General features: G+C 52.6%; 1 protein-coding gene across 2 annotated transcripts in view; it reads left to right on the forward strand.

The window, feature by feature from the left end:
- The first annotated feature begins 4,725 nt into the window (after positions 1-4,725).
- The window catches only part of ETS1 (ETS proto-oncogene 1, transcription factor), an 82,263-nt gene continuing 72,436 nt past the window's right edge, over positions 4,726-14,552 (forward strand). Inside the window, exons 1-3 of one of the 2 annotated variants that reach the window (XM_057373522.1) lie at positions 4,726-4,852; positions 11,430-11,512; positions 14,293-14,437. In XM_057373522.1, coding sequence (XP_057229505.1) covers positions 11,441-11,512; positions 14,293-14,437 — 217 coding nt within the window. In that variant the 5' untranslated portion in view covers positions 4,726-4,852; positions 11,430-11,440. The remainder of the gene's footprint in view (positions 4,853-11,429; positions 11,513-14,292; positions 14,438-14,552) is intronic. The other variant, XM_057373519.1, reaches the window with a different exon arrangement.

A 14,552-nucleotide genomic window follows, 5' to 3' on the forward strand; every position in this document is an offset into this window, starting at 1 on the left:
TAATAAAGAGCAAGTGATTAACTGGCTGCTGAATTGGTTTTGAAATCTGGCCAGATGTGTTCGAGCAGGAATTGTTGGCTGATAGCATTTTTATAAATCTGATCTCTATTTATGTGCCTGCCTGRGAAAAGAGCACTTCTGAAATCTGGCTTTATAGTCCTCGATTAAATGATTCTGGTTGAGGATTTTRATTTACAGTTTGAAGAGGGTGTGTGTGATGAAATCCTAGCTGTTTTTTTTGTCTGAGTGCATCAGTGTAATCAAAAATCCTTCTTCCAACCAAAAGGCCGAATTCTTCTTGCAGTGGGAGAGCTTGTGAGTAAGGACTGCTTTCCCAATTAATATTGCCGTAAATGATTGTTAATTTACCTTGCTGTCGCAGCTCTCAGGGCTTTGTCAATGGTGTGAGTGGGCAGGCACCTCAGGGGAGTTTGCAATGAAAATATTCACATTGGCCTCTAGAAAATGATCAGGTTTTGTGCCAACAACGCAAAATCTGCAACTTTTGCTCTCAAAGGCTCAGGCTGGAGATGTTCTGGTTGGAGCTTCCCCRGAGATGTTGCTCAACAGCAGGGTTAGAGCTGAGTGGAAATTTCTCACTTCCTCTTGCAGAGAGAAAACGTGACAGAATCCCAGAATGGACTGGGCAGGAAGGGGACCAAAATCCCATCCAGTGCCACCCCTGCCATGGGCAAGGACACCTTCCACTGTCCCARGCTGCTCYAGCCCTGTCCAGCCTGGCCTTGGGCACTGCCAGGGATGGAACAGCCACAGCTTCTCTGGGCACCCTGTGCCAGGGCCTGCCCACCCTCACAGGGAAGAAAATGTTATTGGTGTTATTTTKGGGKTTTTTTTCACCTCCATACATATCCATGTCTTTTTATCCATGTGTATAGAGATGAAAATGGAATTTTTCCTGAAAAAAATTCTCTCACTTCTCATCCCATCCTGACACCTTCAGATGTTCCCTGTTTAAAGCTCGTTTTCACACAGATCTGATTTCCCTTAGGAAAGTGGGATAAACCGTGGATGGGCCAGTTTGTCACAATGTTCTTGGTAGATGTGAAAGAAATCCACGAGCAGCAGTTCCCAACCTACCACAACATCAYAAAAGTCACTTGTGGGGCAGTGACTGTACATCCCAAATCTGTCCTGTTTCAGTGCATATCCTGCACCTTCTCATCCAAAGCAAAGCATCGCCGAGATCTGAGCTCCTGTCTGACCCACGGGTAGAAAAATCTTCTGCTGCTTGGGAGGGCATGGAATTTCCCCTCAGCTTGGACATTCAGCATCCTTGGGCTCCGTACAGAGGGAATTCATTGGGGTTGTTCCAGAGGGATGAGCTCTGGGGCTGTCCCCATYGGTTTTCAGGGCCAGGCAGCTCTGGAGAGTGTCAGCACCTGGATCCCAGATGTGCCCAGCTSTGGGACCGCTGCACATCTGGGCACAGGCTGTGGGGGAGAGGGGCAGAGGGGATGCTGGGGCAGCCTGGGCAAACCTGACACGGATTACCAGGCACCTCCTGGTCCTGCTGTGTCACCTTCCCCAGGGAAACACTGGGAAYGTTCCTCCAGCTCAGGATTACCCATTTTACTCCCTTGCCATGGGGTAACACAAAAGCAAAGAGATTCACATTCTCAGGATCATTTTATTGGTTGCTGCTGAGTTTTCCCAGAATCAGATGGAAATGATGATCCATGAAGGGCTCTGGAAGCTCCTTACCTGCAGCTTTTCCCCTTTAGTATTTTATGATCCACAGGCACAGGGATCTCTCCCTGGAAAGGARCCTGGGGGCTGCAAGGGACTGGAGCTGGGGAAGGTGACAGTTGGTGACACTCAGGACTGGGCTGAGCTCTGCCCAGAGGATCCAAACTCACTCCCAGCTCCAGAGACAAACCAGCACCATCTCCAGGGGCAGCCACCCTCCCAGTGGTGCTGCTCTCAGCTCCCATCCATGGGGATGAGGATTTSTCAGGTTTTTGGGAAATGGGCAGTTCTGCTGACACCAATGACCTGCACCTTCCAGCTTTGAGTGCCCCCAAATTCAAGCAGCCTTTGAGTGCAGAGCCCACAAAACATCCCCCAGACATCTCCAGTTCGGTGCAAACATCAATAACTGCTGCAGGAAAACATTAAGGGATCGTTTTATTTTTTATGAGCCCAGAGCAAACCCAAAGCAGCTGCCATGGAAAGTCCAATGACTTTCTGATCAATTCCATGAGCTGCCCGAAATTTAACCCAACTTCTTGTTGCCAGCTGGTTTGGGTGACTGATGTGACAGCAGTGACCCCAAAACCGGGCAACTCTGTGGAACCTGGCGATCTTTACGGTTCCTTCCCCCCCAAAGCATTCCAGGATTCTGTGATTCCATTTCCCAGTCTCCCAGCTGGCTGCACAGCCACTCCAGGGAGCTGTGGATGTCTGAATTGCTGCATCCCACCGCCCTCCTGGGCTGAGCACCCCACTCCCCCTGAGGAAGGACATCTTGCTCGCAGCTGCCAGCGGGGTTATCCCGGCCACAGTCGCCCGGATAAAAATTGATTGCTGAACACATTCCGCCCCTTTGGAGCTCAGATGTGACAGAGCCTTTGTAGCAAAGCCCAGGAGGCTGGAACCCTTCCTGGGGAGATGGAGCCCTGTAAATCATTTCCTGTGTTAAAGCAGCTACAAGAGGGAGCCGTGCCTGGYGAGTGCAGCAGGTAACGTGGATTTGGGCCACCTGGAGCTGTGTGTTTCTAAATTCAGGGCTAAAGGAGAGCTTCATTCATCATTTGGGAGCTCCTGAAGGACCTGGGAATAGTTTTAGGTGCATAAATAATGGGGGTTTTTTTGTGATTTGTCATTTTGTGTATTTTAGCAACATTCTGGGCTGGGAGAGGGGCACAGGAGGAACCTTGGTGCCTGTGAGCASTCATTTGGCACATTTGTGTTCTCTGGGGAACATCTGGCAGCAGCAGAAGCCACAGGAGCCCTGTGCAGGCAGAAATTATCCACGTGGGAGCAAACACAGCTTTGGTCTGCGCTTTGCAAACATTCCCTGTGCTGAGAGCACCAGAAACACCCAGGGTTGGGAAAGGGAGCCTCCAGGAATTACTGCTCTCCCCACACCGGTCCTTCAGCAGTGACAGTGCTCACATGTACAGGCTGCTTTGGTTTTTACCGTCAGGGTGCTGCACAATTCCATGGAAATCAGYCCCTCCTGCAGATACTGGGCAAGCAGAGCGTTGTGGTGTCAGAGCAGCGAGGCACAGAGGGCTGGGTGCTCTTTTCTGCTCTTACATTGCAGTTTGCTGTCAGGATCTCCAGGAAAAGGCCCAACAGCCGCTCCCCGCCACCCTTTTTGCCCCAAATGTCCCAAATGAGCAGCGCACGTAGAACCCTCGGTGCCCCGGGCAGGGCTGAGCCGGGGCTGCTCACAGGGACAGCGGGATGGGCTCCGTGCTGGAGCCGGGCAGGATCTCCAKCCTGGAGCCCTCTCCTGGAGGAAAAGGCAGCGCTGCTGCCTGGGGAGCGAGAGCGGGACAGGCGGGAGGGACGCTCCTCCTGCAGCCGGGATTTGGGGGTGCCGCTGGCCCTCGGAGGTCCCCGGGCGGGCTGCGAGGGTCAGATGGGCTGGGCAGGGGAAGATGGGGCGTGTGGAGAGGGGAGCCCCAGATCCTGCTCTGCCAGAGCCTCTGGATAATTCACGGGGGCGTTAATGGAGTGGACCAGCGCAGGCTGTGTCTGTGCCCCGCTCCCTTGTCCTCCCCGCCGGGAATGCGCTCTCCTGCCCTTCTCCCGCCCGGAGAGGCCCCCGACACCTTCAGCACCTGTATTGACACTGGAAGATGCGGATTGGGGCCATCCCCCTCTGCCAGAGCTGCTCCAGCGGCTCCCAGCACTGCCCGAGCAAATCCCCTTCCCCAGTTCCTCACCTAAGAGGGGATTCCTTTTAGGATTAGGAGCTTTTAGGATTTCAAAAGCAAGCAGCAGCTACCAGGGCGCTGTTTGGGTTCCAGAGGCGCACACCAACGGTCTGCAGGGCTTGCACCAGGCTGGGAAAGGCAGGGGAGGAGCAGAGAGCCCCGGAGCCGCGGTGCCCTGGCACATGGAGCGGGGACAGCAGGGATGGCAGAGGAGCCCTGGCACACGGAGCAGGGCAGGGATGGCAGAGGTGCCCTGGCACATGGAGCGGGGCAGGGATGGCAGAGGTGCCCTGGCACACGGAGCAGGGCAGGGATGGCAGAGGTGCCCTGGCACACGGAGCAGGGCAGGAATGGCAGAGGTGCTCTGGCACACGGAGCGGGGACTGCAGGGACAGCAGAGGTGCCGGCGGAAGAAGGAGCCGCTTCTGCCTCGAGGCCCCTCCCGGCAGAGGCAGCAGCGGGGCTGAGATTTGGGGCTCAGGGCTCACATGGCCACGCTCTGCCAGCCGTGAGAGCGTCCCTGGGCAGGGATAAACTCCGCTCACGGGACTTTGCGGGYTGCAGCAGCACTCGCCGGGCAGGCTGGAGTCTCGGATGGATTTACAGGGCACGGGAGCCGAAGGCCGCCCCAGAGCGGGRCTGGCAGGACGCTGTCCCCCATCCCCACCCCCAGCCAGGGCTGTTTTGTTTCCCCRCCGCCGTGACAGCGGCCAGCGGTGGCTCTTTCCTGGCTGGCGGCGTGCGAGTGGCCGCTCGCAGCGCCCTGGGCGCGGGGCTGACCACTCCCCCTCCCTTTCAATAGGCAGCCCTGCCTCGAACACTATGGTATTTCCATCCTCGCCGGCTCCGGCGCAGAGGAGAGCACCAGGTAGTGAGGAGGAGAGCGGACACAAGTGTGGGAAGCCGTGGAGGATAGAAAGCTTTGCCCCGGGTCCTTCAGCTGAGCCGTAAGTGGAGGGGGGAGAGGCTCTTGGAACTCTTTCGGGGGTTGGAGGTACCTGTGAACATTTTCAGGGCAGCTCAGATTTGGGTTGTTGGTGATTTACTTTTCCTCTCCCCATTTCCAGTTTCACCCAGTAAAAGATTWGTGCATTTGCTACTGTAGGATCTTATAGAAATGTCTGAGATGATGCTCCCCTTTAAAATTCCTTTTTAACATATGTATCGATTTGGTACATCAATTTTGTATGGGTATTTAGGAGAACATAATTATTTTACTCATGTAGGTGGAAGGCTGTGCACTGGCATTAGTACAGCGAATTAAATTTGCAGTTCCTTCGCTGTTTCGAATTGTAATTTGGTTTTGGTGTAATTTGGTTTGGTTTTGCTGTGAGGGAGGGGAGATCCAAAGTGCCCGGGGTCGGGCAGGCAGACCCAGGGCTGATTCCTGCTCTGCAGGGGTGCTTGGAAGGATTCTGCGATCCCTCCAGGTGTTTTCCACGGCAGTGCCACCCCCAAAGGGTGCTGCAGGTGCCCGCATCTGCCTTGGGGATTGTGACAGCTGCAGGGATGTGCTGCCGAGCCGCTGCCATCCCTCGGGAAGAGCGCAGTCCTGCTCCCCCAGCCCCGGCAGAGGGAATTGAGTCCCTGCGGAGCCCGGCCAAGGCCTTCCCCCTTCCCATCAGCCCGTAAATCACTGCTGTGCCTGTGGCTGCTCTCYCGGTGTCAGAGCCACCAGCAGCTCGCCACCCTGCGCTGTCACCTGCTATCCCTGGGGGCTGCGGGCTGGGGCCGGGCCCCTTCCTGCTGCAGCCCCTTCCCACTGCCTCCCGTTCCGCTGGCTCGGCAGCTTTCCCCCACCTGCCACAGAAATCATTTTCCTGATTTTTTTTGCGTTTTCTGCTTGGCCTGGGGCTGGGGGTGTGTGGAAGCTGAAGCACTTTGGGTACCCCAGCATTGGGATGTGAGTGTGTCCCTTCACCACAGAGCTTTGGGGGGGCCGTGTGCCCCTCCAGATGAGGAAACTCTCTCCTGTCTGGGCAGGTTGAGGGACAAAGGAACACAAAGTAACCTCACCTTGCGTGCTTTGGAGCCCTCTTTGGAATGGGGCTGATGGGATTTTCGGAGCGGATTSGGGCAGGCTGGTCCAGGTGTCCTGCTGAGGGTCCTGCAGGGATCCAGGGGCACCTCAGGGACTCCCAGCTGGGCTGTTCATCCCTGCCCACGGGACAGGCTGGGCTCTGCCAGATGGGGAAGGTGTGAGGGGTCAGGCCCCGCCCTGGGGCTGGGATCCCTCTGGGACAGAGGGACTGTGATCTCGTTCGTTCCCCCTTTCCTCTGCCCCGCCCAAGGCCTGGCCCATGGCATTGTGCTGTGAGTCTGCTGCTCCGTGGAGGTGAATTCATGAGTGAAACAACAGCTGATCTGATTAACCCTCCCTGCACATCCCCCTRCAGTGGCCAGAGCTGGGTGATTTAATGGCAGCAGCTCTGGTGTCCCACCTGAACCCTCTGCTGCCCAACCTGTGCTGCCAGCTCGCTGTGCATCTGCTGAGAGGGGCATTTTCAGCTTCACTGGCAGCTGAGCCGTCGATGAATRAGCAGAGAACAGGAGCAATCTGAACAAAGTGCAGTTTGGGACAAGAGAGAGAGGGCTCTGTGAGGCTGGGCCAAACTTTACCCACCCTGGCCACTGTCACCCAGCCCAGCCAGACTTTGTCCAGCCAAACGGGAAGGCTCTCGAGATCCCATCCTACCTCCCTGAGATATGGCAGGCCCCGGGGCAGGGAAGAGCCCCTCGCCGGCGCCGGAGCAGCCTGGGTGGGATGCGCTGCCAGGCAGTCCCTGCCCCATCCTTCCCACCCAGCTCCCCACCGGCGCAAATCCCCGGCAATCAGCGCCCAGACCGTGCCGGGGGCCCCCTCGCTTTCCCTGGGTCACCCTGTCCCTGCCCTTTACCCTCCTGGAGCGTTTTCAGCGGCTGCAGAAGGACCACTGCCGCTCTATTGACCGCCGCCACTCCATTGTTTACCACAGCACCCCTTGCTGCCCCGCCCGCTTTCCTCCAGGAAATGGGGTGTGACCACTCCCAAGTTTTAAAATCGTAAGAAATGTGGGGTTTAGCGGTGGCCAATCTGCGAAAACCCTTGGCTGTGAGTAAAGGAAACACGCTCCTGTTGTTGCCTCAGGGATGCTCCCGCTGTCCGAGCTGATGGACGGGAGGAGGGCTCTGAGATGCCAACACATCAACAACCACTCCCTCCCCTGGGAACGGGGCTGGCAGGRGCCTGGAAAGTGCCCGGCTCGCAAGGGTTAAAGCCTGGCGGAAGGATGTCATTTCCAGCGGCTCTTTGCCCCACCCCCTCAAAGATGATAAATTATTGCTTGATGCAAAAATTAAAATGAAGTGGTTGTCACCRAGCAGTTCTGGGGCAGCCGGGCAAGGTGGGGCTGTGCCAGGGGCTGCTGCAGGTTTTTAAAGCTTTAATTCACCTTCTTGAAGCCAGAAATATTCTTATGGGGTTGCTGCTACTGCCCCTTTCTCCAGGCTTCCCGTCTGACCCCACGGAAAAGGAATTGTCTYGGTTTGTTGGGACTGAGGAAAGCACCTGGATGGTGTTTGGTGGCTGTCCCGGGTGTGCCATCCTGCAGTGACACCTCCCCTGGATGCCCAGCTGGGACTCAGGGCTGTGGGAAGGAGCTGAGTGCGATCCTGCAGTTCAGGAACTGGGGAACAGTGTGAGCCTCAGCATTTTACAGCTGCGTGCATGGGGCATTAAACTGGGAAACAGGGATGGAAACCAACTGGGAAGTCACTGTGCATYGCTCCACTTCCCTCTTCCTATCCTTAAAACAGCATAAAACTACAACATTACATGAAAATACTGTAACCTGCCTTCATATATTCAACAGACAAGGTTTACTTTAATATTAATTTTTAACTCCTCAACTTATGCAAGGGGTGTGTGTGTGTGTTAATCATGAGTACAAACAGCTTTTTCCTTTTTAAACCAAGCTTGGTAATTCACTTAATTTTTTTAAAAAACCACCCAACCTTGTAAAAGAGGAGGGATGGATGTTGAAATGAAATTAAAATTTTAATTTAGTTTAGAAATGACCCAAGAGTGTAATAGCTTTGGCTGGTACTTGATCAAGTCCCAAAATAAATGCTGATTCTCTCACACATGTTTTCACAATAGGACAGGAATAATGAGAGCAAACAATAAGACTGAAGTCAAGCTGTGAAGTCACTAAGGATTTTACCAAATGGTTCTGATTCCCCTCTATTTATTAGCAGCTCCCAGCAAGCCGTGGCTCTGGATTATCTTGATGTAAATCTGCAGTGATTTCCTCCAAATCAGCCAAGGTACCTGACCTGGAGAGCTCCAGCAGGGAAAGGAGCTCAGCTGAGCTCCCTGACAGCATCCAAGGGAGGAGAGCAGCTCTTTGGGCTCTCGTTAGAGGAAGCTGAAGAGAAGCAAAATATCACTCAGCCATCAGGGAAACTTGCTGACAGTGAGAGATGTTCTGGGCTGTGAAGTCGTTTCCTCTGGGAAGTGGTGGAAGTTCTGTTAAAATTAGCCTGGACACAGCAGAGCAGAGCTCCGTCTCTGCTGTCTGTGCCTGCCCTTCCAGAGTGCCTTTATTCCATGCACAGCACCTGCTCACCTGCCTTTCTCAGCCTTCATGGCACCTACTGGGCTGGAATGGTCCCTTCTGGGATTCCTCTTCAGGGATTCCAGCCTAACATTCCCTTTTCACACCCTAAACCCTGTATTTGTCWGTCCTTTAACCATCAGCACCCTCAAAACCTGCAGCAGGCTGGGTGCTGGTTGAATTTGCCTTTAAGCAGGGCTTCTCTGGAACCCACAGAGATGGGGATGCAGATTGTTGCAGAGTTTTGTGTTGTGTTTCTGCACTTGTCTCGTGCTTTTTAACAGCACAGCTTGAAGGGGAAGAGAAACCAGAGAGCAAACGGGCTCTGAATGTCTTGGAGCTGCTGTCTAGAGATGGTAATTCACCTCTGCTGGGGCTGCTGTGCAGCTCTGGTTAAATCCTGTTGTTWTTCCTCGTTGCACGAAGCCTGTCCAGGGTGTCAGGACGGGTTTGGTGCTGCTGCTGTCACTGCACACAGGCGGCCCCGAGCAGCAGTGAGTGCTGCCTTGCTGGAAGGTTCAGCCTGAGAAAGATGCAAACAACACCCAGCGAGGCATGAGCACGGTTCTCGAGAGCTGCTGCGAGCGGGGAGCCTCGATCAAAGGGGGGAAAAAAACCCCAAACCCAGCACCAGCTGCTGCTGCACGAGCTGCAAARCAGAGAGCAGAGCTGCTCTCTGGCACTGCTCTGTCTGCTCTTTGGGGCTGGGACTCCTCACTCTGGGACCCGTGGGTGGCACCGGGGCAGGTGAAGAGCCCCGAGCTCGCTCTGGCTCCGTTCCATCCTGTCTCGCTTTGTTTGGCAGCACCAACCTTTGCTTTGGGGCAAGGTCAGCCTGTGTGTACCTGCCACAGTTTCCATATGCTGCAGGTTGGGGTCCTGTGTGTGATGGCCCGGCTGGGATTGAGCACCCTGCTTGGCATTAGGGGATGCCCTTCAAGCCAGGGATGCTCCACCCTGGAMGTGCTCAAGGCCAGTTTGGACAGGGCTCAAAGCACCCTGTGGGAGGTGTCCCTGCCCATGGCAGGGGATGAACRGGATGAGTTTTAAGGTYCCTTGGAGCCCRACTCACTCMGTGACCGCTCAGRTCTCGCCCCAGCTATGGGGAGTTGTAGCCGAGGCGTTTCACCAGGGCGGGCTGGCAGGGCGTGCACTGATGCTGAGATTAGTTAACGCTGCTCAACCTCGCCAACTCGCTCTCGGTGTGGTTTTGGGTACGGCACAAAGAGAAACAGGCTCGTAGTTATAGTGGTAGTTTTCACCCTTGTGAATCAAAATAGAGAAGTTCGGAAAAAAAAAAAAAACAAAAAAAAAACCACCCCAACAACCAACCAACCAGCTCCTGCCGGTGTTAGAGGCAGAGTTAGTAACAAGCAGCAGGAAATGATGATGATCATTTAATACCGTGCACATGCAGGTGTTTTGTGTTGGGTCATTACTCACGGGGCGCGGGGGAGATGCCCTGGGGGTCCCTGTTTGTGGAGGCGCTGAGTGAGGCACGGTCAGAGCAGCTCCACCCTGCCCTGCCCTGCCCTGCCGGGGGAGAACTGCAGAGAGCTCCAGCAGCAGCAAAACCCCTGGGGAAGGAGCAGAGGAGAAGCTGGGAGAGGGTCCCAGGGCCTCCAGGAGATGTTCAGGGGTAGAAGTGGAGGCTGGAGGTGATGGGGTTGTGCTGGTTGTGGGCATAAAACAGAGAGTGAGTCTGGTGAGGAGCGGCCGAGGGAAAAAAGGAGGCTCAGAGRGGACCCTCTCAGCTCCTACAACTCYCTGAAAAAAGGGTGCACCCAGGGTGGGGTCAGGCTCTGTTCCCAGGGAACAAATGATGGGAGTAAAGGAAACAGCCTCAGGTTGCACTGGGGAGGTTTAGGTTGGATAGTGGGGAAAATTTCTTCACTCCAAGGATTGTCAGCACCGGCACAGCTGCCCAGGGCATGGTGCAGACACCTTCCCTGGAGGTGTTTACAAACGTGTGAAGCGGCACTTGGGGCTGTGTGGACATGACTGGGTGAGGGGCTGGACCTGGTGATTCTGGGATTTTGCTGCAGCATAACTTGGGCAGGGCTCTGCAGGAATCCAGAGCCGTGTCCTCGGGAGGTTGGAACAGCTCCTCTGCACCCCCAGGCTGGGAGCAGCCATTCCCATGGCTCCAGCTCCCATTCTGCCCAGTCCAGGCTGCTCCCCATTCCCTCTTTCGTCCCAGCACTTTGGGGTCACATCCCCCAAACATAGGCAGAACATCAGCCCTGCCTTTCCATTGGCACTGCAGGRAGAGAGGGAGAAACATTTGCATCTCTGATAACTGAGCCATGCTGCAGCTGCTCCACCTCAGCCACCCCAGTGGGCTCATGAGGGTCAGAAATGCCAGCTATGACTGCTCTGGCAGAAGGACTTGCTCAGGACAGTAAATCCCACRTGAGCAGCTCCATGTGGGACTGCGAGGGAGGGATTTGGCCAGGGAAACCAAAGCTCATGTGTGAAAACAGAGGACGTGTCCTGGAAACAGCAAAGGTCTTTGTGAGACAGACTGGGCCTGACAAAGCTTTCACAGGAAAGGTGTTGATCTCAACAAAATGCCTTTTTTTTTTCCCCTCTCAAAAGGAAAAAAAAAAACCTGGCAACAATTTCCCACCAATTCTACAGCAAAGGAAACATGATCTCATCTTCCCTCAGAGCAGCTCCCTCAGCTTCCAGGTGATAATTCATTCCCCATTGTCAGACCCTCCCCWGGTTTGGTGCTGCACTGTTGATACAACCCCTGGAATCACAATATTTCCTATTAATCCAGATAGTTTTCCTCTTCACTTTCCCAGCTCAGACTCGTTATGGTGACATTGTGCCCTGAGCTTTACACAGCTGTGGAAAGCMCGGATTGAGCTGGCGCTGTCAGGTTTTGTGTCCTGGGATCTAATGCCCTTCTCCATTCCTGCAGGCACCTCCAGGATGATGAGTTATTACATGGACACAGCCATCGGCAGTGCAGCTCCTTATCCTTTGGCTCGGCCTGGAATGATGGTAAGGAATGGACAGGACCAAGGGAATAGACTTGTGCTCAGGGAGAGTGGGGTTAGATCAGATTTTAGGAAGAAATTCTCCCTTGTGAAGGTGGGCAGGCCCTGGCACAGGGTACCCAGAGAAGCTGTGGCTGCCCCTGGATCCCTGGAGTGTCCAAGGCCAGGCTGGACATTGGGGCTGGGAGCACTCTGGGATGGTGGGAGATGTCTCTGCCCATGGCAGGGGTGTGAAGGAGATGATCTTTAAGGTCCACTCCAACCCCAGCCACCCCATGCTTCTATAAAAGCCAGGAATTAGGGTTGGTTTCCCACCCCAGCAGTTTTCTCTCAGGTTCCTGGGGTTTCTCCAGCCCTGCCCCAGCTCGGTGCCATCCCCGGGGTATCCAAGGTKTGAGGCAGTTCAGAGCAGCTCCTGAATTCCAAGCATTTACCCAGAGCCTCTCGAGCCTGCAAATCTCCCCTGGAAATGGGATCGTGCTCGGATTTCCTGCGCTGCTGTTGGGACGAGCATTGTCAGGAGAGCCATTGTCCCGGTGCCTGCTCCCCCTGCTGACCTTCACCTGGGATCAATGGGATCACCACGGAGCAGGGCAGAGTTTGGGAAAAGGGTTTCTGGAGTTTTGGGATCGCTCCGGTGCGGCACGGAGCAGGGCAGTGTTTGGGGAAGGGTTTCTGGAGTTTTGGGACTGCTCCGGTGTAGCATGGAGCAGGGCAGTGTAGGGAAAGGGTTTCACGAGTTTTGGGATCGCTCCAGTGCGGCACGGAGCAGGGCAGCGTTTGGGGAAGGGTTTCTGGAGTTCTGGGATCGCTCCGGTGCAGCATGGAGCAGGGCAACATTTGGGAAAAGGTTTCTGGAGTTTTGGGATCGCTCCAGTGTGGCACGGAGCAGGGCAGCGTTTGGGGAAGGGTTTCGGGAGTTTTGGGACCGCTACCGTGCTCCGCTCTGTTCTGTCTGTGTGGTTTATGGTTGTGTGGGATAAAGGTTGGAGTGTGATCCTGGGACAGGCTGGGCAGGGATTGGAGCCTTTTTTAGGAAAATCAGATTGATYTTTAGGAAAATCAGATCCATATTTAGAAAAATCAGATCCATATTTAAAGAAATCAGGCCTACATCTAAAGAAATAAWACATATATTTACAGAAATCAGACCTATGACAGAGAAATGACATTTCTAGCCATTTGTCCAAAGAACTGCTGASCCTTAGAGCTCACATAAACTGTGGGCTGACACCCCAGGCTGCACAGAACGTGTGCTAAAACCAACATTTTCCCCAAATTGGAGAGAAAAGCCCACCCTGAGCCATGAAATATTCCCAAGGCAGCYCCACAGCTTTCCTTTAAATGGTTCCGAGCAAGCATTTGGCTTTCAAATATTGATTGGCCATCAAGGAAATCTATTCCCCCCACAGGGAAATGGTAACAATGATAAAAAATTCAAACATCCTGCATTTATTTATAGGTATGTGSACGGTATTGTCCTCTCACAGGCAGATAAACTCTTCAATGCAATAATTATAAAATATGATATATATAACATAAAATATAATATAGAATGTATAATATATACATATATAATAAATACATATATACATATAAATATATAAATACATAAATACACAAATATATAAATATATAAATATATAATAATAAATATAAATTATATGGAATTATGTATATACAGGACGGTGTACATAGTAAATATATCTACAGTGTATATAAACACATACATATATGTGCTGTGTACATATATATACACACTAATATACACTAATATGTGTATATTAGTGTGTATATACACTAATATGTGTGTTTAAAATAGGTGTGTACAAAATAAAATAAAAATTATATCCTGGGATCATTTATTAAAGCTCTTTTTACAACCTGAACAAATCTGTCTTTCTAAATACCTCTATATCCTTATATATATATTTAATAAATATATTTTATTATATTTGTATTTGATAAATATATTGTACTATATTTATATATTTCATATAATAGATAATAAATATATTTTATTTATATGTTTATAAGGTATAAATCTAGCTTCATCTACAATAAAAATAAAAGTGTAATTAATATTGAGTTATAAGCCAGATTGCAGAGGTGTGGGTGTATAAACGCTTTTGTCACCCATGCAGTCAGTACATATATAAAGTATTGTGTAAATTTTCTGTAATAACACAGAAAATTATGTAATATAKGGATAATAATGCATGACATTATGTGAATTATATGTACRTGTGGGCATTTTATAGGARGTGTAKATCTCATATACCCATGWGTGCAGGCCACATGTACACACACGKCTGTGGACACAAAAATAAAACTGCTATAAATATAAATAACCTAAATAGAAATGCAATAATCCCAAATAATATCCCTATAAATAGGAAGAGAAACATAAATACAACAGCTGGGCCCAGGCTGCCCTATAATGCCTGRGCAGGGGCTTCTCCACCCCCTTGTGACCTCCCCCTCTAGATTTTGTGGGGGGTTTAGGGCCTCCTGCTGCCAAAAAATAACAAAATAACTAAAAAATGACCGTCCCAGTTGTGGGGAGTGGCACTGAGGGTGTCCCCATGGGAACCTCCTCTCACAGAAATCCCACCGAGCTCAGCCTCACTCTGTGCCTTCACTTTTCTCTCCATATTTGTTCCAAAAAGGCCCTTTTTGGCCTCATTGACATCAAAAGTGTTCAGATCTGCCAGGGCGGGGCTCGCTGCCCCTTGCACATTTTGGGGTCACGCTTCCCTTACCATTCCCCTCTGCTCCTTCCAGAAACCTGGAGTGCCCGCTCCCTGTGAGGATCCCTGGGTGTCCTGTGGCTTCCAGGGCTCCTGCTGCCAGTCCCGGCCATGCTGCCCGCTCTGGGACGAGTCTGCCACGCAGGAGGTGCCCACGGGGCTGGAGCACTAYGGCACGGGTAGGACACCGGGGTGGCACGGGGGTGGCACGGGTGGGACACGAGAGTGGCACTTTCCCTGTGCTGGGGCATCGGAGCATCCTCAGCTGGGAAAATGAGGCTGAGTCCCCACCCA

This window comes from Malurus melanocephalus, unplaced genomic scaffold (genome assembly GCF_030028575.1).
Source record: "Malurus melanocephalus ecotype Western Australia unplaced genomic scaffold, MMel_1.1 scaffold_201, whole genome shotgun sequence".
Taxonomy (NCBI): Eukaryota; Metazoa; Chordata; class Aves; order Passeriformes; family Maluridae; genus Malurus; species Malurus melanocephalus.